Here is a 24,765-nt window from a genome sequence, read left to right as displayed (position 1 = left end):
AATCAAGAAAATCAATCACGACTCATTTTATGGTGTCAGGACTTCTGTGCAGTGATTGTGTTAATTAATGAATTTATCTTGTATTTTCACAAACAGATACATAAAACTAACATGCCCAGTGACTCACTGCTGGTTGTCAAAGTGTCTGTCCTGCCCTTTTTTCAAATCAGTACACAGAAGCCTATGATGGCCATTGGTTCCTCTCACAAGAGCTCTTCCTGCAGCACTCAGATCTTGCCAGTGCCAACACCACCCCATATGCAAAAAGTGTAATTCACTGCCATGATTAATCCCAACCTGCATACTCCAGGCTCCTAAAATATCCTCTCTGGAGATATTCTCAATGCACTCAATCTGCTTATTCTCCAGAGGCTATTAATCATAGGTAATCTTTGTTTCAAGGCATTTTGATTTTGTTTTACTTAACTAATTCTGTACAATGAGAATGTTTCATTTAATAAACTTGGTATTACAGTTGTACGTTGGTAGTTGTATATTTTTCAAAAAGGAATAGCCTAGGGGATTTCATTTTTTTCCTTTGTTCTGAGACAACGGGTACTTGACCTTGACCATGTAATCAATCGTATTTGCTACAAGACATGAACAATTTGCCATACTGGTCTCAAATTTGTCTTTGGTGAACTTTAGCAAGTACTGTTTTTTCCCCAACATTAACCTTAATCAGGCTCCCTGAAAAAAGGAAAGTAGAATTGATTTATATAGAATTCTAACTTTTTATTTATAGGTACAAACCTACGGGACTAGATGAAACAGTCATAATGCTACAGTCTCTGCATTAAGCAGGTTATTTCAGCAGATAATTCACTGCATATTGCTGTAAATTGCTCCACACTGGAATGTCAGAGAAGAAATATTGGAACTGGTATCCTGCTGTAAGTTAATGTGAGGTTTCCTAAGAAGTGCAGATGGCAGCACGCATTACATGTACCCAGCAAGATCTTCTCATTTCTCTAGGATCCATGCAACTGATGTCACTAGTGCTACAGAAATCCTCAAAACTGTCCATGACATTGCAATAGAAGTTGGGAATAGCAGTTACTTCTTGCTGCAGAAACAGCAACAGAGCAAATTTCAGTGACAGTTTCTTTGTCCAGCATAGATAGACCTGAAAGCAATGAACCGGTCAGGGATGAACTGAGACTAGAAATCAAAAGGCACAAAGAGGGCATTGTGCCTCAGAGGGGCAACAGAAGGAGATAACAATGCAGAGGTAGCAGAGCAGACATAAGCAACATCATGGCTGCAGACAATAGCATACAGACAGATGGTACAGAGGCAAAGGCCAAGAACTCCTTCATGAAATGCTGCCAGCACTTCCTCTGCTAACTGAACAGAAATCTGCTCAAGTCCTTCACTGCTGCTTGGACTCCACTGACTGCAAACCAAAAATGGAGGGAGTGCTGGAAAGGAAAAGGGGAAAGAGGAAGTGGAGAAGAATCAAGCGAACATTTGACCACTGGATGTTTATGTCAGTGGTTGCAGAACCTTCAGCTCTTGCTCAAGGTATTTCTGGGTTAGATATATTGTTGAATTTTTGCTGCTGTGTTTTCTGGAAGCTATCAAGGAATTCCTTCCTCCCTCCAAGGTTTTCTTTCTTTCACGTGCAAAAGCAGTGCTTGCAAGCAGATAAATTACTAAAATAATCAGTATTTGTGAGCTACACTTGTAATATACAGATTGCATTAAGTTTATCTAAATTAGTGTTGGCACAGCCCCCATCCTTCCACTTGCCTTCAGCTGTGCATTTCAACATCCTCTCTTGTGCTGCTCTGGTACTTACCTAATCATCTGGGGAGCCGGACTGAAAAGATTACCTGGCTGAAAACTAAGCCAACTAAAAAAAACTGAACAGGATCTGACAGTTGTTCCCCAAGACTTACTTCATGCTGGGGGTCAAACAAGCAAGTGTTGGCCCAAAGGAAGCAGCAGAAAGGCATGGCAAAGAAAACAGGTAGTACCTTGCAACATCCAAGTAGATAGGCTCACACTGGAGTGGAATCATCCCCACTTCAGTATCACTGAGAAAGGAGCTGACAAATTGGGGAAAAGGTAGGTTCAAAGATATTCCCTCACTTTTAGGTCATTGGCAGTGAAACCTGTCACTCACGACCAGTGAAACCTGTCACTCACGACCAGCTTTAGGATTAACAAAGAGATGTATCAAAGAGACTGGTACTACCTATTTTTGGCCACAAGTAAGTCACTACTCCCAAACAGGAGGAGAGTTACAGATACTCTGTTCCTCCTCAAAGACCCTCCTAATGCCTCTACCATAACTTTCATTGATGGAAAAAATGTTTTGAGCTACTAAAAGTCTTCATTAGTTTAGCTTAAGTAACAGCCCTTATAGATTCTGTGTCATGGTAATGTCTTTCCTACTTCACTGTTACTGCCATGCTTCTACCCTTGTGACCCGCAAGCTTAAAAACTGCAGTTCCTACCCCAAAAGCAGAAAATAAAGGTTAGCTCTTAAGTTTTTTTCATCTAATGCACGCAGTGTCAGTTTTGACAGCTATGTGCCTGCTTTTTAACATGAAAGAACCAGGTGTTTTTCAGTCACATATTCTCTAATGCTAATTAAATTAAATTATGTTATATACATTCAGTTGTAAAAATACACTAACCTTTTCTTCTGAATCCTTCTGAAATCCATTCCATTTGATATCTAAAATTTAGGAGAGTAAACAAATATTTCAGTTGTACTTTCCACTTCTGAAATTTCTCATCATGTCTAGTAAAATAGCCTCACTTCCTGATTAAGGCTGAAGCTTCAAACCTTAAAAACTACTATAGTCATGTTCCTCAAGTGGAACAGACAATGTTTCTAGGCTTTAAGGCTATGTTAGTCACTGAATTATATTCCAGGGCTATTTTGTCACATTTCTTCACTGTGGTTTAGAGGCCTGTGTTTCCAAAGACTACCAGCAGATGGAATTGCCGCCCATTCCACAGTATAAGATCTTTGCCCTGCCCTCTGTAATTACAATGCAATTAGACAATACAGCTAAACTAATCCAATAATTTACTGCCTCTGAAAAGGGCTGGTCCCAACCTCCTTGCTCCCACCACCGTGTTTTGACACTCGTGTGACTCCCTGGGAATGTCGTAATCAGAAATAAAGTGAATGGTTTTCTACTGGGTTAGCAAAAATTAGCTCAAACAGAGAGAGAGCAAAACAGATGGGGCAGTCCTGCACTGCTGGGAGCACAGAGGAACGGAAGTACAACTGAAGTAGCAGCAGGTGACAGACAGATCTGGGGAATGACCAATAGCATTTTTGTTTCTCCTGTCTTACAGTTGCCTTTGATTCCTGGATATGTTAGTAAGAAGCATATAGGAGCCTTCAATGACTGTTACATCCATGCTTACCTTACACATCCATATGGCACTTGAGTACCACGTGGCCTGTAACTTTTGTCAGAAAATTCCACAGCAATGAAATAATTTTAAACTGGAAATAACACCACTTGTCTTGGGAAAACAGTTATTTCTTCAAACAGTTCTAACAGGATACTTACAAAAACATAACTTGTAGTCCAAGACAACTATGAAAACTAAACAACTGTTGTAAAGGCCACATATAGTCAGATTCTAAACCTACATGGGAACTCATCTTCAGCTTTTCAAATGATTTTGCCACAGAGCAACTTTCAGTTTTGTACAAAATACAACATACCTACAGAATTATTTTGCTGTCCCTCTACTGCAGCACTTAGTGAAAAAACAGGCTTAGAAATATTTTCAGTAAGTGATGGACACTTTATCCAACCCCTAGAAGTAAGTAATACAATAGAAAATTCTTATTCAGAAAGAATTGTAACCTGCTCAGCTTAAGAAAATTTCTACAGTACTTTGAGTTTATTTATGCAGTTTTGTACTTAAAATTTCTTGTTGAAACAACTGCAGTTATTTTAGAGGCATGCTTCTCTTTACAAGGACATGCAGTAACGAAGACTTCCAGATTTCCTAAGCAGAGCTAGCTATGTTTGTACATTCATTCTCTAAGTGAAAAAATGGCTCTTCCTATTTTTCATTACTTCCTTCTGTATTTCTATTCTAATCCATCTTTTACTGAAATCCTTCCATAGCTTCTAAGAACAAAAGGTCTAATATTATTTATTACAAATCTTTGTTTATTGTCTAATGTTTTTCCCGAGTAGTTTACTGTCGTTCCCGTTGCTTATACCCTTACAACATTAAAGGTAGTATCATCGATAAAAACAAATACAGGTACAGTTTGACCCATATTGGTCACCAAATTGCCTTTGACATAAATATAGGTCCTTCACTAAGCAAACAAGAAGAGTGCTTCACAATAGAACACTGAGAATAAAATAACTTACAAATGGAGGTGTAATGGAATTGTTAAATTACAATATGCCTGACTGGAATTCCTGTGTGATGTATTATACTCACTGCAGTAGAGACTGAGATTGGTTAGATGCATATGCCTCTTGAGGTATCTGAATGGGAAAAAAAAAATTTAACAAGTTAGTAAAAAAAGAACTTGATTATTTATTTTATCAGCTTTATTACAGGATTATCTTCTTCCTTCAGTAATTGAGTTGGGAAACAGAATTTTGAGATCTGATCTTTACATAAATTACTAATAAGACACAAAAGCCATTCCACTTAAAGATAGGACTGCATATCCCAAGACTCCCCCAAGCCACCTGAAGTATAAAGAAAGCCAAGACTCTTTGGAGCAACTGGAACTGATGTTACATTTCCTGAAAAAATTCACAGCCACTCTGGGCTGCACGACCCTCATACCATATTGCATCAAGATGCTGTATTCACGTAAGATAATTTCTGAGGACACAGTAGAAGTGTCGTGGTTTAACCCCAGCCACCAACTAAGCACCACGCAGCCGCTCGCTCACTCCCCCCGCCCCCAGTGGGATGGGGGAGAAAATAGGGAAAAGAAGCAAAACTCGTGGGTTGAGATAAGAATGGTTTAATAGAACAGAAAAGAAGAAACTAATAATGATAATGATAACACTGATAAAATGACAACAGCAATAATAAAAGGATTGGAATGTACAAATGATGCACAGGGCAATTGCTCACCAACTGCCGACCGATATCCAGCTAGTCCCCGAGTGGCGATTCCCCGCCCCCCCTCCTTCCCAGTTCCTATACTAGATGGGACGTCACATGGTATGGAATACACCGTTGGCCAGTTTGGGTCAGGTGTCCTATGCCAACTTCTTGTGCCCCTCCAGCTTTCTCGCTGGCTGGGCATGAGAAGCTGAAAAAACCTTGACTTCAGTCTAAACACTACTTAGCAACAAGTGAAAACATCAGTGTTATCAACATTCTTTGCATACTGAACTCAAAACATAGCACTGTACCAGCTACTAGGAAGACAGTTAACTCTATCCCAGCTGAAACCAGGACAAGAAGGAAAGCTTCTATGTAAGCACATTCCAAGTTGGCTCTTAGAGTGGTTGAAGAGCCACACTGGTGCAATCTACGCATGCAAGTATCAAGGATGACAGGCCAATATAGTTCCTCACAGAATTCAGTAAAGATTTAAATTTTATACTGTCCCCATACTGTGCATGAGGAAGCTGCCAGTGGCATGCTATATAGGTCTCACAGTAAAATAACAGTGAGAGTTACCCAAACTATTTGCTGAAAAGTACTAGGTTCCTTTGCTGTTCTGACTTGTGTGGACAGGGTCCTTAGACTTGGAAGAATCCCTTACTGGGATTGCACACTGGCTACTGTGGTGACAGCCATGAAGTCAAAGACTTAGGTTAGGCAGCAGATAGTCAGATCAGCTTCCAGAGAAGGGAGAGGGTAAATGGGCACTTCCCTCATTCCCTCTGTCCTTAGAAAATGGTGATAAACTTCAGTCAAGACAACCCTGGGACATGCAAGCAGCAAAGTAAACTTATAGAGAAAAGCCTTTGAAATAACAGCATCCTTTTGATTTTGTTCACTGTTTCCTGCAGTGTCAGTTGAGACAAATCTATCTGCAATTCTGTAATGCTCTGCAAAAACATTCACTTCAATAGAAGGAGTGTCTTTTTGCAACGTAGTTTTTGTCATCTAGGAAGCAGTTTCTTTTAAAAAACCCTCTCATACTGGAATAAGGATACATAGATAGTGATCTTTGGACTGATAAGTCCACAGTGCTAAAGACAGTGTAACAGCCACAGGTTTTAAAACAATCTCGGTTAAAGAGCAGAAATCTGTTTATTTCCAATTGTTTCATGAGCATGTCATATGCAGGTGGAAAGCTGACTGCTCAACCGAACAGAAGTTTATGGGCTAGCTACCAACTGCGGCAAATTAAAAGGTGGGCTAATTAGTAGATTAGGGAATGCAGAATTACACATAGAGTAGAATAATTACCCCATCATCACGCAAGCAGATATTATATTCTACATTTCAGATTATCTCCCTTTCTTTTTTAAAGATACAATTGTCCAATCATTGGACCACAGCTAATCTCATGATGAGTAACCAAGGGTGTTTTCTAGCATAGTTAATCCAGATGGTTATCTTCCAGCTCCTGAAGGGAACATACTAAAAAGTCTGTGCTCCACAACTTCATCTTTGTTGTGGACTTATTCCTCAAATTTGAAAGGTTATACCCTCCGGAAATACCAGAGAAGAGACTCTGATACATTCCTGCAGAGAATGTGCTACACATGTTACAACTGTTCTGCCATAAAGTTAATTTCAGCTGCAAGCCACCAGGCTCTTCTGTACACAAAGAACGGGAGGCCCAGTGAGTTTATTCATAATTAATAGTTAGATATGTGTAGGAGACATATCATTTCTATACCTACTGGATTTATCTGTTCTTCCTTCTGACTATATGTGTGATCATAAAATTTCTGTATAAAACAGATTTCTGGAGAAGGAGCTCCTAGAAAAAAAAAGAAGAAAAATACAGTAATTAAAGGAAGTTTTGATTGCCTTAATTTCTACATAACTTTCCATAACTCCATAAATTTCTACATAACTCAGTAATTGAGGTATATGTATCAAAGCTTCTGATATGCAAGACACTTAAGTGGTTAAACAGTCTATCTAACTAGATTTTGAAACTACAATATAGGAGAGGTCAGAAATGAATAAAACCAGCTGGGGGGGAAATTTATTTCACTTAGTGTTCTGGAATCCTACCTGAGTTCGTATAGGAGATTAACTCTTTCCTCTTATTTTTTAAACTAACAACTGCAATTTTGGTAAACTGCCTGATCCAACTGACTAAAAATATTTGTACTCCTATATGGAATACTTTCTTTAATGACTATGCAAAGGAAGAAATTCTCTCTGGAAAAAAAAAGAGAGAAACCCTTAAGGTTGGACCTTTAGGTTTCAAAACTAAAATGTTGTTACTGACATTAATAAAATACCCATCAAATTAATCTTTATGTTATGTATCTCTTCACCAAATTGCTACCATGCAAGTATGCACAAACACATGAATAATGAATATTAATTCCAACTTACTGAATATAAAATGCTGCAGGGAAAATGCTAAAAATATAATCTATTACATACCTATTACATTTACAGAGACATCCCCCCCCCCAAAGATCAGACAAATCCCCACTCCACAAACTGAACAATGAGTCAAATAAACATGCCTTAAACCATGCATGTTCAATGTTGCCAGGTTTTAATTCCAGTGGATAACCACAGGTAAATTCCAAATGGGATTATGCTTCCTTCCTCAGACAAAACTACTGACCAACTATGAAAGGTTCAGCATTGGGAAATCACACCCATAGGAAAAGTTTCTGCAGATTTCAGTGGGCTGTAGGTAAGATTTATATTAACTCAGAGTACATTGATAAAAAACTACAGTCCACTCCAGTCTTCAAATCGGCAAAAAGACAAAAAAAAATCTGGAAGAACACTTAGAACACCCTGTGTCAATTAAAGACTAGGCAGTCTCTGTATTGCTGGAATAACATATACAGGATGCAAGTCAAATGGATTATATAAAAATGTCAAGGAGGTACCAGTAAAACTATTATGTAACTACAACATGCTTGCTCTGCAACCTGCTCTGAGGGAGTTATTAGGGAAGATTTTAAGGCTTTAAATGAGCGTGCATACATTTAGGTTGAAAGTAATTTGATAATACACTTAAAATAACGCACTTAAATATCACTACCCGAATTTTGTACATTAAATTTAAAGAGAATTGATGTCTTAACAATAGGAAAGGGCTGTTTTTAAATATTATATGCAACTATAGTTACATATGACAATTATGTGTACAGATTTCCATTTTTATGACTATTACGTGTTTAGATTCCATTTATTTTATTCTACTCAAACACAATACACATATCTAAATAAAAAGGATATCCCTATATATAGTTCAAACACTTACCAAGCCAGGCATTCTCAGTTATAGTACACAGGAAGAAAGGAGAAATTAAGAGCAAACCTATTTTTCAAGTGTTAAAAATGTGTTGATCATTTTTCTACAATAGGAGCTAAAACTATGGATATAATGAGAGCACATACACTTCATAAGAATGAACTTCATGCAACACTTAACCTTAAATAACATGGACTCAGGCAACAGCCACAGCAACAGTTCATAGAAAAAAACCAACACAGACGGAAAAAAGAATCTGCCCTACCTTCATTAATTCTTATTTCAGTTGTTAAAGCCTTGTCCTTACTAAGAAAAGGCAACCTTTGCAAAATTAAAAAGAAAAAAAGTCTGTTAAACAGTTGTATCCTCTGCTTTTCTGTCCTATAAACTCAAAAGGCAGTTGAGGGCAGCCAAGGGCACCTCCGCTATTGGGACACTGCTAACTGCACACTGGACGAGTGCACCTCTGACAGTAACACCAACAGTAAAGGACCCCCTAACTGTGAGGATATCCCTTACACTCTGCATAGAAAATCTTAAGATAGGGAGGTACATTACCGCTTTACATATATTCCAAGTTAATACTGGAAGCCAGTATTACAAAGCCAGTACAAGGAAGTGCAGCTGCTTGGTAATTTCAATTCTTTGCCATGTCTTAAGGGATACAGGAGATAATGTCATGAAAATGGTATCAAGTTAAAGTTGTGGAGAAGTAACATCAGCAGCAATCATACTTAACAGTGTTTTCTTTATTTTTTCTGAGTTGGGTTCTTGTATGTTTCACGTCCACTGATTAAAATGTTGTTCAGGAGGGTCCAGAGGCACAAACTCGGAGGCCCACAAGGTATGTGTAAAATAAATGGGGCCATTTGCAGAGCTGAGAACTACTGAGTCTGAGGGCATACAAAACTGGTCTGAATAGAGGAAAAAAACCAACAAACCAACTAAAAATATACATTTATGAAATAATCGAGAAGAGCTGCTTTGCACTCCGTGATGCCAGATGCAGGAGGCGATGGCTGCTGCGTGCGGCTGGCGTTTTGCTGAGATCAAACCCAGAGCCGCCCAGGCCGGGGGCACCAGCCCGCCTCTCCTCAGGGCGGCCCCGAGAGCGCCGCCCTCAGCTCGCCGCCACGCCCGCACAGGTACGCCTCAGAGCCATACCGCCTTACCACCTCCTCCAAAGGAACTCCTCCTCCACATCACTCTCCGTCCAAGAGCCCTCCACGACGGTCTCGTCGCTATCGCTGTCCCCACGGCCGCCCCGCTCCTCCATGGCGCCGCCGCCCCTCTCCGCTACACTCCCCTCCGCCGGCGGCCGCCCCTCCCCCCAGCGCCCCGCGCGGCTCCCCTCAGCGGAGGCGGTGGCGGCCATCTTGTGGAGGCGTGAGCGCCGCGGCGCCTTGTTCCCCCTCGGGTGGCACCGGCCAGCCGGGGTGGGGGTTAGGGAGCGGCAGGGCGGGAGGAGGGAGCCCGTCCTCAACAAGCGCAGCCCCTCGAGCACGGGTGAGATCGGAGTGGCTGGTGGTAGAAGTTAAAGGCAGCTCTCCCTTTCGGGGCCACTGGGATGAGTCTCCCTCAGCACGGCTGGCCTTGGCCTGCTTGGGGCGGCGATGCCATCTCCGCGCCTTCGGCAGGGGTTCGTGCTGCCTCACTAGTGTTGGGCTCCTGGTTCGGGCTCTGTCGTCCGCGTCATTCAGCAGAGCCACAAAGCACTTAACATGCCGACCGGCAATCTACAATTGCTCGCTTTTCCTGATCTGTGCGCTTCCATGGCCACGTTGAAGCAGCTAACTTCATCTGCTGTCCTGAGTGCAACGAATGTTAATGTGTTCAAGACTAGGAATGTGTTTGAGATAACCAAATTATTAGTTGCCTATATTTTCAGAGTATTTGCAGTAGCACTCTTGTATGTAACCTGTCGATCATCTGTTAATCACAGCAACATTTTCTGCAGAAAGACCCGATCTGCCTCAGCTTTGCCGTCCATCTCTGCAGCAGCGGGGACAGCGCTGCTCCCGTGGCCTCTGTTGGCGTGAAGCTGGGCTGCGGGCAGGCCACCGCCAGAGCTACAGATAAGAAAACTTGATGGCAGAAAGTGCTATGTCATTTACTTGCACAGACTGCAAATTCCAAATCATCATAGTGACTCCTGCTCCCAATGACCTTGATGAGAAAATTCGCATTTTTAATACTTGCCAAATCATAGTAATCACTTACTGATATGGAGAAAGTGTAGAAAACAGAGCAAGATACTAAGGGTCATCTTAATTTATGGATCAATCATACATAAGTGTAGCAACTGTGGACAAATTGCTGTTTCACTTTGACTTAGTCATATCCATATGAAATTACAGTAATTGCTGTACATATTATCAAATGACTCCAGAAATGTTGCTAGTATTCACTCTTTTCAGGTAATAAGGTGAGATACTCAAGAAAACGTGAGTGTTAAGAACAAAAGCTGGCAGGGCAGATGGATACACAGTAGTAGGTTCTTAGGATTTATAAGCATCACACTGAAGATGAGAATGAAAAGTGTATTTACACGTTAAAAGACTGAGCTAGCATTAATGATTTCGCCACTGACAACAACTACTTTGGGTGGAGTTCTTAGGAAGCCCTTTCGTCAGCCTATCCTTTTTTGAGAATCACGTTAATGCTTCACAGCACGGTAGCACGTGGAGCTGCTAGGAAGTGAAATGGCACACGTAAGAAGCAATTTTGGAAAAGCCGGAGTGTATCTCATCTGCGGCAAAATCCTTGCAGATTCTATTTTGTTTGTATTTAAACATGTTAGCCCGCAGTTGCTCAGACCCAGAAACACAGAACGGCCATGCACAACCACAGCTGTGTATTGCAAGCAGGGATAGCGTGTCGCACCTGACTCAGTGCCCAAAGAGACGAAGGAGCCTCCCATGCTTCACAAGCAAAAATTAGTATTTCCTCTTCGGCACAACGCCACAAATCTAAATCTGTCGCGGTTTTTTTCTTAATGTCGGGGGCACCGCTGCTTTCTACAAGCAGGAGAGCTGCGAATTATTAGGCCATTTCTTCACGCCTTGGTAAAGCGCATCCAGGCAGTGGGTAAGCACAGCATGAGCCGTAGAGGCACCACGACTTTTAAGAGCTTACCAGGGCCGTCCCGCCCGCTCGCCTTGCCCGGAAGGACGCGGCACAGCCTGCCGACAGGGCGGGGGGGAGGCCGGGGGCCGAGGGCCGGAGCCTGCCTCGGATCGTGGCTGTCGGCGCCCAGCCTGTCGGCCGATCAGCATATGTAAATGAGCCGCGTGCTGCCGCCCAATCAGGAAATACGGCGAGGGGAGCGCGGTGGCCCATTGGCGGGCAGCCCATGGCGAGATGGCGTGGTCCCCGCTCCTGATCGAGACTCGAGCTGTGCGGCGTTCGCCTGGCGGTTGCCCCGGCGACGCAGCGAGTGACGCGTCGCGGGCTGGGCGTGCCGGGCCCTCGCCATTGGCTGCGCGATCGGGTGACGGCGGCGCCTGGCGTGTCGCGCCCCGGGTGTCCTTGCTGGGAGAGAAGCGGCCGGCGCAGTCCGCGGCGGGGCGGGAAGGAGGAGGGCGTCGCCGGAGCGGTGAGCGGGGGCCGGCGGGGCAGGGGAGGGCGAGGGGGAGGGGGGGGGGGGGCTATGTTTCGGCCGGGCGCGGTGCGGGCAGCCCGCCGTTTCGGCACGGGTCCTCCCTGGCCGGGGGACGGGCTGCGGCTGCGGGCCCCGAGCGGCTCCTCGGAGACGGGGCGGATAACGGCGGCGCGGGGGAGGGCGGCGTCGCCGTCGCCGCCCGTGGTGGAGCGGCGGCCGCCTGGGTGGCGGGCCGGGGAGGTGAGAGCCGCTGTCCCGGCGCCGCCTTGACGCCGGAGGGCGCGGGGCGGCGGAAGGCCGCCCGCCGCACCCGCCGTCCGCCCGCGGCCCTGGGCGCGGCGCCGTTGCGCGGCGCTCGCCGGCTGCGCCCGGCAACGCGCGGGGCCTCTGCGGTCGCCGGGAGAAAGTCGGCCTTCCCCGTGCCGGCCGCCGGCGGGCTGCGGGGCGCGCCGGCGGGCTGCGGGGCGGACCGGCCCGGGCCGGGCTGGCGGGCCGTGCCCCCCGCTTTCCGCGCGGGGTTTGGGGGGCTGCAGCGATGGGCCTGCGCGAGGCTGGCTTCCCGCTTTGAAAACGGAAAACGCTGCCTGGCAGTTTGACAGCGTCTGCGTGGTGCCGTGCGCTTTTCAGGTGAGCTCTGCACGGGTTTTCGCTCAGCCGTTTTTGCCACTCGGTTCCTTTATGGTGCTGTAGCTGTTGTTGCTGAGTCAGCCGGCAAGAGATGGGAAATTTGTGCTGATCTAGTAGCTGGTGTTGCAGGTGATTGCTGTGAGGTTAGTGAGAGGTGTGTGACAAACCTGAGGTATTTAAGCGAATAGTTACACGGTTACGTGGCAGGTGAATGCTCTAAAGCATTACATACAACCAGCCTAGTTTGCTTTCTACATGCTGGTTAAGTTTTTGAAGGGGCTGCAGTTGTTCTGATTTGTATTTTGTTCTGATTCCCAGAAGGGATTGCTTTACTTAAGAGCCTCCTGGAAATTTTTGATTGAAAACAAAGGCAAGCAGGAAATGGATAGGATTTATAAAGCATCCCTTTTGAACCACCATTTTGAAATTTAACAGAATTATACTAATGGTAAACTTGGGCTTTACAATTAATGTTATGTCTTGCTAATTTCAAGCTATGAGTCAATGTAGCTAGCTATACAAATATTTTGAACAGAATTAGAACTACGAGCTGATCATATGCATTGAAATATTTTTTTACTGTACTCAGTAATGCAGAATCAATCTTCATCAATGTTTTCTAGAAATGTTAACTGCATAGCAAAAAACCTCATGTACTTCAGGCAGGTTAAATAAACATGAAAGCATTGAAGAATCCTTTTAGGTTAGGAGCTACTGCCACTCAGTTAACCCCGAGATCAGCAGTGAGGCATCCTGTGTTTCATAGCAGCAGTTAATTATAAAAGATTGTCTAATAATAGATGTTATGGATAATTGTTTTAATAATCAAATTAATGTGGTTTTGCCTAATTGATTTAAGTGAAGCCATTTTACACTTACAAGTTTTGCTTAGAAATACGAAGAATAACGTCTGAAGAGAGATTTTTGAAATATTTCTACTAAAAATTTGTAAATTGCCTATATAATAATTCCAGCTGTCAGAATTTAGGAGTTGTATTACTAGTTTTATGACTGGTAGGATTCTGTATAGTCATGTAGTGAGTACTAATTCTGATTTTCCTGAAACAGTGTGGTATTCAAAAGTATTCGTATTTTCATAGGACATTGCTATGCCTTCTCTATTTTTTGTGTTGTGTCAAAATCTTTGGTACCAAGATATTCTTCTGGCTATGTCTTATTTTAGTTTTCCTAATTAAAAGATGCCTTCCATTCTGTGAGGAAAAACTATAGTAACACTTTAGAACAGTTTTGCAAGAACATGAATTTACAAAACAGTATGTAGATTATATGACACAGGGAAAACCAAAGGGTAATGTTGACTTTAAAAGGAGTGGTTTTGTTGGGTTGGGTTTTGTGTTTGGGGTTTGTTGGTTGGTTGGTTTCATTTTCTGTGGTTTTTTAGAAAAAAAAAAAAAAAAAGGCTTTCTGTCAGGAAATGCAATACTTTGTTTATAAGGAAGGCAGTCCTCTCAATGATTTTCACCATTTGGTTCCATGAGCTGCGAAAATCCTGCCACACCTTCACTGTGGAATGATAAAGAAAAATATGATGGTGCTGTTGGTGCTCCTGTGATCGAGATTGGCATTGGTAGGAAACCAAGATGATTCTGGTATCTTCAGGAACACTAAACACATAGTTTTGCCTTGTCTGTTATTTTCTCCATTGAATAACAGCTTCATTTTTGATGTCCAAGCAAAAGAAGTAATACTAGAAAGACTGTCTTCCCAGAAGCCTGACGGATGGATTGTTACTTTTAAGGCAACCTGAAGGGATTTTTTTTAATCTACTTTGAAAAGACAGTGTTTAGAGCCCTCAATCCTCTGTGGAAATCTTTACAGTGCTAGGTTTGTACATGTAAATACTGAATTACAGATTGTCTCTGTTAGCCAGGCTACTATTTAAGTGTCTTTTGATCTTTACGATATAGTTATATAGTTAACATTCATCACAGAGTTTGATAAACTGTTGATTTTGTGCAATGAGAAAAGCAAAGTGCCAGTACTAATGTTTTTAAGAGAGAATTTTATAGCATTTTGTTTCTATGCTCTAAAACATAAGTAAACACCCTTGATGAACTTGTCTAAAGGTACAACACAGAGCAAATAGACCAGGATGTGTTTTTTGTAACTGAAGGAAGTACAGAACATCCATGTTCTCGGTTATGTGAAAGAGAGGTATGGGAGTTCTGTTGAGTGTTAGCTATCTGTTGAAAGCAAAAGGGATGATGAAATACATTAGTATACCTGGTAATTACCTATGCGTACCAGAGAACTGTCACAGAACACTATATGTGAGAAGGACTCATGCTTGAGATGAAGAAGGAACTATTTTGAATGTGATTAACTTGAATCACTGAAAAATATTGAGCAGAAAGTAGAGAAGACACAGTCAGAGGAAGATGATATTGCAATTCCTGCTGCTGAAATTGAGTGTTACCAACAATGGTTAGTTGGTCATTTATATAGTTTAAATAAAGTTAATCAATATTTTTGACAGGAAGAGTGAGTAGAAAGAAGTAACAGAATTTAGGGAGTGCTTACATGGGTAGTCAAAACAAGAAGTTGGAGTCAAAGTCGTATCAAAATTGTGTGACAGAAAGACACTAAGAGAAGTTGTGAGAGTGGTGGAGACTTATTAGTAAGACCTTGAAGAAACAAGGGAGATGTGTGTTAAATAAAAAAAAAAAAAAAAGATTGAGAAGGCAGGAACAGATCATACTATATTTCAGAACATTAGAAAGAAATGTGTTTTACATGGAAGGTTGAAAGGTGAAGATTAATTTCCTTACTCTCTGTTACTTAGCTGGTTTGTTTGTTTGTTTGTTTTTTCTGAGGGATGACTTGCAGAAATTTATAGAGCTCTTTTTCCCCCTGAGTCTTGTACCTACTTATATGAAATATTCTTTTGTTGCAGGTTCACTAGGTGTAGAAAAACAGTCTTAAAAATGTTGTCCAGGCTCTTTCGAATGCATGGCCTTTTTGTAGCCTCTCATCCATGGGAAGTCATTGTGGGAACAGTGACTCTCACCATCTGTATGATGTCCATGAAGATGTTCACTGGGAATGATAAGATCTGTGGCTGGAATTATGAGTGCCCCAAACTTGAAGAAGTAAGGATTTAAATTCATGTTATAGTACTTACTGTTAATCAGTAGATCCAGGGTTTTCTGTTGAATAAGATCAGGTTGTGATGTATTAGGAGCAAAGTAGCTATGCAGAAACTTCTTTATTACCTTCTTTTCCCATTGTGGATATTAAAGCTGTATGCAAGCAGTGATGTGCTACAGAAGTTTTTAATTAAAGTCTGACTTCCTGTTGCCCAGTATCTATTGAAAAAGGATTTTATATTAATATTATTTGCAATATTTTAATGTTTTAAGACAGACTGGCAATGATACTTATTCTGAAACTTCATTTTTAGTGCAGCTTCACAATGGATTTTTTTATTGCTGAAACTTAACAAGTTACTACTGAATGTAAAAGCTAACTAAATAATTTTGTATTTCAAACAGGATGTTCTGAGCAGTGACATCATCATCCTGACAATCACACGCTGTATAGCAATCCTTTATATATATTTCCAGTTTCAGAACCTAAGGCAGCTTGGGTCAAAATACATTTTAGGTATGGTATCTCATTTTTGTATTTACTGTATGCATTTTAATTGGTTTTTTAATATAAATTGGTAATAAATATTAGAATTTTAATACTTATGTACAGAACAGTCTTATTTTGTTTGCTAGATAGCAGAATAAATGTTCTGCGTAGATCAAAGTGCCATTTTTTTTAAAAGAGAGATTGTGTAAGATTATATAAACACTGGAAATGTAATTCTTGAAATAATTGTTTATTGTGTGAAACACTTAAAAATACAGAGCTGTTTAAGCCAGTTTTAATTTTTGCTGATAATGAGTGAGAAGATTTATGGCTTTTACTTCTTAGATTCTTACTTTGAATGCAGTACAAATTTTAGATTTAAGTATCTACATAAAAATAGCATCTACTTCAGTTTGTATCTCAACTGCTGTTAATGCACTCTGAGAGATGAGAATTGTCATTTGTTTGCTTCAGGATTGATCTAAACGTACAGTTTTCATTTTTTTCCTTTTTTTTCCCTCCCAACATATATATAAAACAAAAATTTGCAATTCTCTTTTTTTTTTTTTTTTTTTAAAAGGTATTGCTGGCCTCTTCACCATCTTCTCAAGTTTTGTTTTTAGTACAGTGGTAATTCACTTCTTAGATAAAGAACTGACAGGTTTAAAGTAAGTAATGAACTGTTATTCTGGATTTCTTGCTTGAATTCTTTTTTCCTTTACAATAAACCTTGAATTTTAACATATGCCTCTTTTTTTTCAGTGAAGCTTTACCATTCTTCCTGCTTCTGATTGATCTGTCAAGAGCAAGTGCATTAGCCAAATTTGCGCTCAGTTCCAACTCACAGGTCAGGGGGGGTTGGTTTCTTTGGTTTGTTGGTTGGTTTTTTGGTCTTGGATTTTTTTTTTTTTTTTTTTTTTTTTTTTTTTTTAATGGAGCTTTGAGTTTAATGTTCAAAGATTAACATTGTCCCATGGCAGGGGGTTCGAACTAGATGATCTATAAGGTTCCTTGCCAGCCAAACCGTTCTATGATTCTGTGAATAATCCAGGTGGAGAGACATACAAGTGAATACCATATTGGTGATATATAAAAAGGATCAGATTTTATCCAGATTCTGTGTTCTGTTGTCTTCAGTCCAGATCAGTCTTCAAGTGAATAATAACACTGTAAAATTAGTGTGCATAATCATGTGAGCTAAGTTAATTGTATGTATGAGTACTTTATAGGTTAAGAACTTTAAACCAGCAATGTTTATAGCTCTGTTAAGGAGGTTAGAGTTCCTAGACCAAAGTCTTTCCTAGAAGAGTTATTAATGGAAAAAATTAATTTCTGGGGCTCAGGAACAGTATATAAAGAAAAATCCAATGTTACAATGCTGATGCTGGCAAAAGCATGTTTCTAGACCAAATCTTAGCAGAACAAACATAGCATATGTGTAGACAGAAATACTCATGCTCTAATGGAGTTAACACAGCACAACAGGAAGGATTGACAGGACATCTTGCTTGTCATACATTGTAATGGTTTTTCCTAATATTCTAAGTTCTGAAATAAAAGTATATTTAGTGACTTAATTTATACCTACAAAATACTATACATGGTAACTGAGCATACTAATTGTGACAAAAATATTGTATATTATATTTTAATATATTGTATATTAGAGTATATTGCACATTCTCTGCATATGAAATATTATTATAGTATGTTGTGTATTATTTTATAATAATTAAGAGTACAGAATTTTTTATTCATTTCACAGATAGGTTTCCCCTATAGCTTCTCTCCCACTCCCCCTAAAACCACCAACCACAAAAAACCAGCATCAGACCCTCTAGAGTTTGCCATGCCTGACTTCTGGAGGAAATCCCTCTCCCTCCAGGGGAAAGTTTTAGTGTCTTTTATGTCCTCTTTTCTGTCAGCTGAGTCTAGACAGAATAAAATAAATAAAAAATAATAAAATTTAAAAATAATAAAAGTTAGGGTACAGATATGTGTTCACAAGAACTTTTGAAATGCCATGACATAAGTGGCTTCTGGTTTATGTCTTAAAGTGTAGAAGTCCCTTTCCTCTGAATGTACTTTAATTAAAGTCTGTGCCCATCAGTGTTGTAGGAGCTTACAATACTGATGAGCCAAAGGTAGAGAAATTAATAGCAATTAAATACTGTTGTGTAAATAAAGACTGTCAAAGTATAATAACTTAGGGGAGATAAAGCAATTAAAGAATGTGTTCTCTCATAATTGTTCATTTTTGATGTGTGTTTTTTAAGGCATCACCATAATACTACTCAATTTACTAATCAGGTACTAATCATGTTACATGTACTCCCTTAATTTGAATTTCGTCTTTATGTTAATGTACAGAAATTTTTCTTTTTAGGATGAAGTAAGAGAGAATATTTCACGTGGAATGGCAATTTTAGGCCCTACATTTACACTGGATGCACTTGTGGAGTGTCTTGTAATCGGTGTTGGTACTATGTCAGGTGAGCGATACAGTCTTAAGAGTCTAAATCTTTCCAGTTAAAAAAGGCTATTTCAAAGATATTGGGATATTGAGAGTTTCAAGTAATAGGTGTTGCTCATGAGATTGGAGTGACTTAATCTATTTAGTTAGCTATTTATTTACCTTCCTAATTAGCCTATATCACTAGTTTCCTGCAGATATGAATAATATGCACTTCTTGCAGAGAAGTTTGATATACAGATGACAGCTTTCCTTGAGCGTTGTGCAGTAGAAATGGACTTCTGTGCAGCTACTTTTATAAAATGAAGACCTTCTATCACTCCCATCATTCCTGTTAACATCTTAAAGTAGCTGCTAAAATTTTCTATTGAACATTCTTAAAAATGAGTTACACTTTCATTACATGCACACCTATTTTGTATTCTTGCAAAAAATGAGTATCTCTAAAAATTGCTCCAGATGAGGAAAGTTACTCTAGTTCAATTAAAAATAAGCAATCTTTTACTGTTTTTTCCTCATCCCATCTTTTGATCTTCATCATTTCTGTGTGCAGTAGCAGTTGTCTTTCCTTAAAAGGAAAACAGTTAGATGTAGTAAGTGAAGGATTTTCACGTGTAAAGAACTAATTTCTTTGTAAAATAAATAAAAGTTCCATAGTTAGGACTAAAGTGGGGGTTTGTTTACATATTTGTTTTTGTCTGTTGTTTTTTATGGGGGGGGGGTGTTAAACTATTTTGCATACCTTGAAGGCATCTTTCAAAGCACTTGTGCTTGCTTTTCAAATTGTTTTGGACCTTTTCAGGGTATTGTGTATTAATAAGCTATTTTCCTCTTTACATCTAGGAAGAAAGCCCTCATTTTGGTGTAGCATATAGCTAATTTGTTTTTTTTAATGATTTATACTGTTAGCTCTTTTATCTTTACTAGGGCAGTTCTGTAATGCATGTGCAACATGGCCAATTGACTTTTTCTGGATACCAGGCTTGTGAAAGAGTAGGTGGGCTATATAGTGTTTCTTATTGCCTGAACACTTTAATTGGCTGTATTTCAGAAGGGATTTCAATACATAATGTCAGCTAATTGTTCTTTGCTTAGATAAGTGAGGAGTTTCAGGCTTTCAGTATGAAGCTTTAAAATCTTGGTGAACTGTAATTATTTGTATTTATTTAGAATTATACTTTAGAAGTTTTCTGTAAATACCATAAATACATACTGTGCTTAGAATAAGATAATACAGAATAACTAGGGCTTAACATGCTTGTTTTTCATTAATCTAGACAGTTCCCTGTGTAATCTGCAGTGTCAGTTTAATGGTTTCTTTCTTACTTCTGCAACACTTCTTCAAGTACTTAGAAAGCCCATTGCATATTCAAATGTAAAAAAATTCTTTTTTTATGTAGGTGTACGACAGCTTGAAATTATGTGCTGCTTTGGCTGTATGTCTGTTCTTGCCAACTACTTTGTCTTCATGACCTTCTTTCCAGCTTGTGTCTCCTTGGTATTAGAGGTAAGACCAACTTCAAGACAACATCAAACTTAGTATTCAGACCCTGTGCTTACTGTAGGCTATACATTTCGTCATGGAGTTATATGCCAGCATGTTTGTCTTCTGTGGTGAGGCAACCTTGGCTGGACGCCAGGTGCCCACCAAAGCAGCTCTATCCATCCCTTCCTCAGCTGGACATGGGAGAGGAAATACAACAAAAGGCTGGTGAGTTGACAAAAGGACACCGAGATCACTCACTAATTACTGTCATGGGCAAAACAGACTGGACTTGGGGAAATTAGTTTAATTTATTACCAATCAAACCAGAGTAGGATAATGAGAAATAAAACCAAATCTTAAAACACCTTCTCCCACTCCTTCCTTCTCTCTGCGGTCAACTTCATTCCCGATTTTTCTCTACCTCCTCCCCCCCAGTAGCACAGGGGGACAGGGAATGGGGGTTGCGGTCAGTTTGCCACACGTCCCTGCCGCTCTGTCCTCCTCAGGGGGAGGACTCCTCACTTGTCCCCTGCTCCAGCGTGGGGTCCCTCCCATGGGAGACAGTTCTCCACGAACTTCTCCAACGTGAGTCCTTCCCATGGGCTGTAGTTCTTCAGGAACTGCTCCAGCGTGGGTCCATTCCACAGGATGGAGTGCTTCAGGAAGAGACTGTTCCAGTGTGGGCTTTCCCACGGGGTCACAGCCTCCTTTGGGCACCCACCTGCTCCGGCATGGGGTCCTCCACGGGCTGCAGGTGGATACCTGCTCCACCGTGGACCTCCATGGGCTGCAGGGGGACAGCCTGCCTCACCATGGTCTTCCCCACGGGCTGCAGGGGAATCTCTGCTCCGGCACCTGGAACACCTCCTCCCCCTCCTTCTTCACTGACCTGGGTGTCTGCAGGGTTGTTTCTCTTGCATATTCTCACTCCTCTCTTCTGTGGCTGAAGCTTTCAGGTTCCACACCTCCCCCCCGCCCCCCCCCCCCCCCCCCCCCATCTTAAATATGTTATCACAGAGGCGATACCACTGTTGCTGATGGGCTCAGCCTTGGCCAATGGCGGGTCTATCTTGGAGCCGGCTGGAACTGGCTCTGTTGGATGTAGGGGAGGCTTCTTGGAGCTTCTCACAGAAGCCACCCCTGTAGCCTCCCTGTTACCAAAACCTTGCCACACAAACCCAATACCTCTTCCTTTCAAAGTGAACAGAGGGAAAGCGCAAAAAGAGTTACGGTGGCTGAGCTAGTAACAGTAACTTGTTAATGCCACTGTAAATGAATCGCACTCAGTATGAGTTCTGATCTAAAGCAGAGTAAATGAATTAGATTGTAAATCACTGGCTGTCCAGGGTTTTTCACTATTTAAAGTCTTAATGTTGGTTAAACTATAGACTGTAGGCTAACTCTTTTGGGGGGAATTTCTTAATGATCAAATAAAAATACAGTGTTGAAGCTCACTTGTTGGTTCTTCGAATATGTACTAAATAGGACCTATTTTAAATTTTGTTACTTTTGCAGCTTTCTCGAGAGAGTCGTGAAGGGCGCCCTATATGGCAGCTTAGCCATTTTGCTCGTGTTCTGGAAGAAGAAGAAAATAAACCAAATCCTGTAACACAGAGGGTCAAAATGATTATGGTTTGTGGCTCTTTTTCACTTGTGGTTGTGAAATCAGTAAGGTGTCCTGGTGCAATGAATAAAGCTTTTGTTTTCTAGACACTTGTATTCTGCATCCCATTAGTCTAGTTTACCGTGGTAATTTTTAATAACATCCCTGTATCTATACCGAAAGTCTTCCTGCATGTGCCATTCCTGTGCCAAACACTCAGGGCTTTCTCATGTGTACTAATTCCCTCCCTGTTACCCCTACAGTACCCTCAGCTTCCTTGGCTTATTACTTGAGCAAGAGGAAGGGTGTGGTGAGACAGGTTCAAGGCTATGAGTGTTAGGGTAGGACAAAAAGGGTGTTGATGAGACGTGTGGAAAATCAGCCTTTAGCTTTAGACTTGAGGCATGGGAAACAAAAAGAACGCCCAAAACCCAACCAAACAAAAAAAGAAAATGTTTAATCTTAGGAGGTTAGATGCCTAGTTACTGTTGAAAAACTAATATTTGTTATGTTGTTTTGTGTTTTTAATACAGTCGCTGGGTTTGGTTCTTGTTCACGCCCACAGTCGTTGGATAGCAGAACCAGCTGCTCAAAACAGTACTGTAGAAAATTCAGTGGGATTGGATGAGAATGCACCAAAGAGAATTGAACCTAATGTTTCATTATGGCAATTCTACCTTTCTCGGTAGGCAACTTCACAGAAGAGAAGTGTGTTTCCTTGATTAGGGTGTATTCTCCAGTGCTGCCAAGCTACGGTCCTAGGGTACAACACTTGTAAACTTGCAGATCTGACCAATGTAGGATTTCTTGGAACCAGAAATGACATTTCATAAGAAATATTTCAATATTATGCTGTTTGTCCAATGTCCTTGCACTAATCAAGAACATGATAGGAGCCAGCTGTCCTGTATGCATCAAAACACTACCTTTTCCCAATGGCACTGACACCTTTTAGAGCACACTGGAAAATAAATTTTCTGACTGCACTAGAGTAATTATTTACACAGAGCTTTTGACCATTCACACACAAATGCAAAAAGTGCAAAAGCCATGTCACTATTGCTTTTTCTTCAGCTCAACTGAAGTTAGTGACATCTGTAGTTCCATATTACTTCTGAAAACTCAAAATTGTCTGGTTTAGGGTTTTTTTTCCCCCCTTTTAGCAGTTCAGCTTGCATCATAGTAGTCATTATTGGTAGAGGATGATAATTCAAACTTTCTACTTTGTTGTTGGGAGATAGGTGTTAAATCAATTTGATGTAGCTGTTAGTGAGTGTTTTACAGTAATTTCTCTTACTGGGACTGCTTTTTAGCCAAGACTTAGTAAATATTTAATGACATCTGAAAATTCTGACATTGTTAATAATACAAGGAATGATTTCTCTACCCTAACCTAGCATACCTGAATGTCTTGGTAGAAAGTGTCATTTGAATGTAATTTCTGTAACTGTATAAATTACAATGAAACTATTATCCTTTCTAAAGCAAAGGGATGTCAGAATGCTGTTATAAACAACAAATTGTATATACCATGTATTTACTTTTTGATTTATCTGTTTTAGAATGGCCAGTATGGATATTGAACAAGTAATCACTCTTGGATTAGCCCTTCTCCTTGCTGTCAAATATATTTTCTTTGAGCAAGCAGAGACTGAATCCACACTCTCACTGAAGAATCCCATAACATCTCCAGTGATGGTCCAGAAAAAGGTTGCTGAGAATTGTTGCAGGAAGCAATCTGGACTTGTGAAAAACAATCAGAAATCTAACGCAGTAGAAGAAGCTGTAGTTCCCAAAGATGGAAATGGTAATTTTTAGCATTTTAAAGTCTAAACTTATTCCTGAATATTTGGAACAAAGTGAAATCTGTGTTTAGTGTGTTGTATTTGGAATCAAAACTTAAGAATTTGGTAAACCAAAATTCACTTTAATTGTCTTTATACAGCCAAAGTCATAAAACCTTTATTAGCAGAGTCATCAACCAAGGCTACATTTGTAGTTGGCAGTTGCAACCCTGTGGAAACTTCTTCATTTCTTAATGGAAAAGCGGAAGAAATTGAGATACCTAACGAACCACGTTCTATTGAGGAATGTGTTCGTATACTTGGAAATGCAGAGGTATGGAAAAATATCTTGGGGGGGGGGGGGGTGTTAACCTCTACTGCAACATCTGATTTAAGAATCCTTACGGTTCATTTTCCAGCCTTTAAATGATCCTACTGATTGTAATGTCATTCTTCAGAAAATTATATGGCTTTACTAACTTGGGTGGTGGGTCACAACTGAAACAAAACCCTTTTGTAAGTCATTTCTCCTCCAGTCAGTCAGGGCTGGGGGGAGGAGGAAGCAGCTTCATCATTCATGACATACCAAGTCATTGAAGCTTCATCATGTATGTGTATGAGTGGGTGTCTGAGTAAAAAGGTTTTGATCATATCCTGGCCTACTATAAAACTTGACATTGGCAGTTGGTTCCTTTAGATGTACTCTGATAATGTCAGAGTAAATTTGTTACTCTTTTTAATTTGGAAACATTTAAAAGGATTTTCACCAAGAGAATATATACTTTCTCTCCCTACCCTTTACATTTTCAGAAAGGAGCAAAATTCCTTACTGATGCTGAGGTTATCAGCTTAGTTAATGCTAAGCACATTCCTGCATACAAACTGGAAACCCTGATGGAAACTCAAGAGCGAGGTGTGTCCATTCGCAGACAGATGTTATCTAAGAAACTCCCTGAACCTTCATCTTTGCAATATCTTCCTTATAGGAATTATAATTATTCTTTGGTAAGTAGAAGGCAGACAAGCAAAAGTCACTGTAAAACCACTTCCCAAATATGTGAAATACATGCTTGAAGTGATGTATATGAATTAACAATGAGCTCGGTCAAAACTGATGTAGAAGGAAGAAAAAAACCAAGACAAACAGAAGGCACTACCTTTTATTGCTCTTGATGTTTTTAAACCTAGGGAGGTGGGTAAGTTTTGTAGCTTACCCA

General features: G+C 40.6%; 2 protein-coding genes across 5 annotated transcripts in view; one reads left to right on the top strand and one right to left on the bottom strand.

Annotated features, from left to right (window-relative positions):
* The window catches only part of ANKRD31 (ankyrin repeat domain 31), an 84,180-nt gene extending 73,143 nt beyond the window's left edge, over nucleotides 1–11,037 (bottom strand). Inside the window, exons 1-6 of the mRNA XM_069776232.1 lie at nucleotides 9,550–11,037; nucleotides 8,643–8,698; nucleotides 6,825–6,904; nucleotides 4,438–4,484; nucleotides 3,698–3,792; nucleotides 2,646–2,686 (exon numbers count right to left, since the gene is read on the bottom strand). Coding sequence (XP_069632333.1) covers nucleotides 2,646–2,686; nucleotides 3,698–3,792; nucleotides 4,438–4,484; nucleotides 6,825–6,904; nucleotides 8,643–8,698; nucleotides 9,550–9,752 — 522 coding nt within the window. The 5' untranslated portion in view covers nucleotides 9,753–11,037. The remainder of the gene's footprint in view (nucleotides 1–2,645; nucleotides 2,687–3,697; nucleotides 3,793–4,437; nucleotides 4,485–6,824; nucleotides 6,905–8,642; nucleotides 8,699–9,549) is intronic.
* HMGCR (3-hydroxy-3-methylglutaryl-CoA reductase) overlaps nucleotides 1–24,765 on the top strand; it is a 319,565-nt gene that overhangs the window by 286,528 nt on the left and 8,272 nt on the right. The window contains exons 1-12 of one of the 4 annotated variants that reach the window (XM_069776210.1): nucleotides 11,896–11,972; nucleotides 15,520–15,715; nucleotides 16,118–16,229; nucleotides 16,783–16,870; nucleotides 16,965–17,049; nucleotides 18,589–18,694; nucleotides 20,076–20,182; nucleotides 21,677–21,793; nucleotides 22,298–22,449; nucleotides 23,327–23,571; nucleotides 23,710–23,882; nucleotides 24,359–24,553. In XM_069776210.1, the coding sequence (XP_069632311.1) occupies nucleotides 15,551–15,715; nucleotides 16,118–16,229; nucleotides 16,783–16,870; nucleotides 16,965–17,049; nucleotides 18,589–18,694; nucleotides 20,076–20,182; nucleotides 21,677–21,793; nucleotides 22,298–22,449; nucleotides 23,327–23,571; nucleotides 23,710–23,882; nucleotides 24,359–24,553 (1,545 nt within the window). In that variant the 5' untranslated portion in view covers nucleotides 11,896–11,972; nucleotides 15,520–15,550. Of the gene's footprint in view, nucleotides 1–11,895; nucleotides 11,973–12,586; nucleotides 12,606–14,258; nucleotides 14,451–15,519; nucleotides 15,716–16,117; nucleotides 16,230–16,782; nucleotides 16,871–16,964; nucleotides 17,050–18,588; nucleotides 18,695–20,075; nucleotides 20,183–21,676; nucleotides 21,794–22,297; nucleotides 22,450–23,326; nucleotides 23,572–23,709; nucleotides 23,883–24,358; nucleotides 24,554–24,765 lie in introns of those variants that run through there. The other 3 variants (XM_069776211.1, XM_069776209.1, XM_069776212.1) reach the window with 3 other exon arrangements.

This window comes from Haliaeetus albicilla, chromosome Z (assembly GCF_947461875.1).
Source record: "Haliaeetus albicilla chromosome Z, bHalAlb1.1, whole genome shotgun sequence".
Classification (NCBI taxonomy): domain Eukaryota; kingdom Metazoa; phylum Chordata; class Aves; order Accipitriformes; family Accipitridae; genus Haliaeetus; species Haliaeetus albicilla.
Note: the sequence above shows the minus strand (reverse complement) of the source record. Positions and strands in the feature narration are given on the sequence as shown.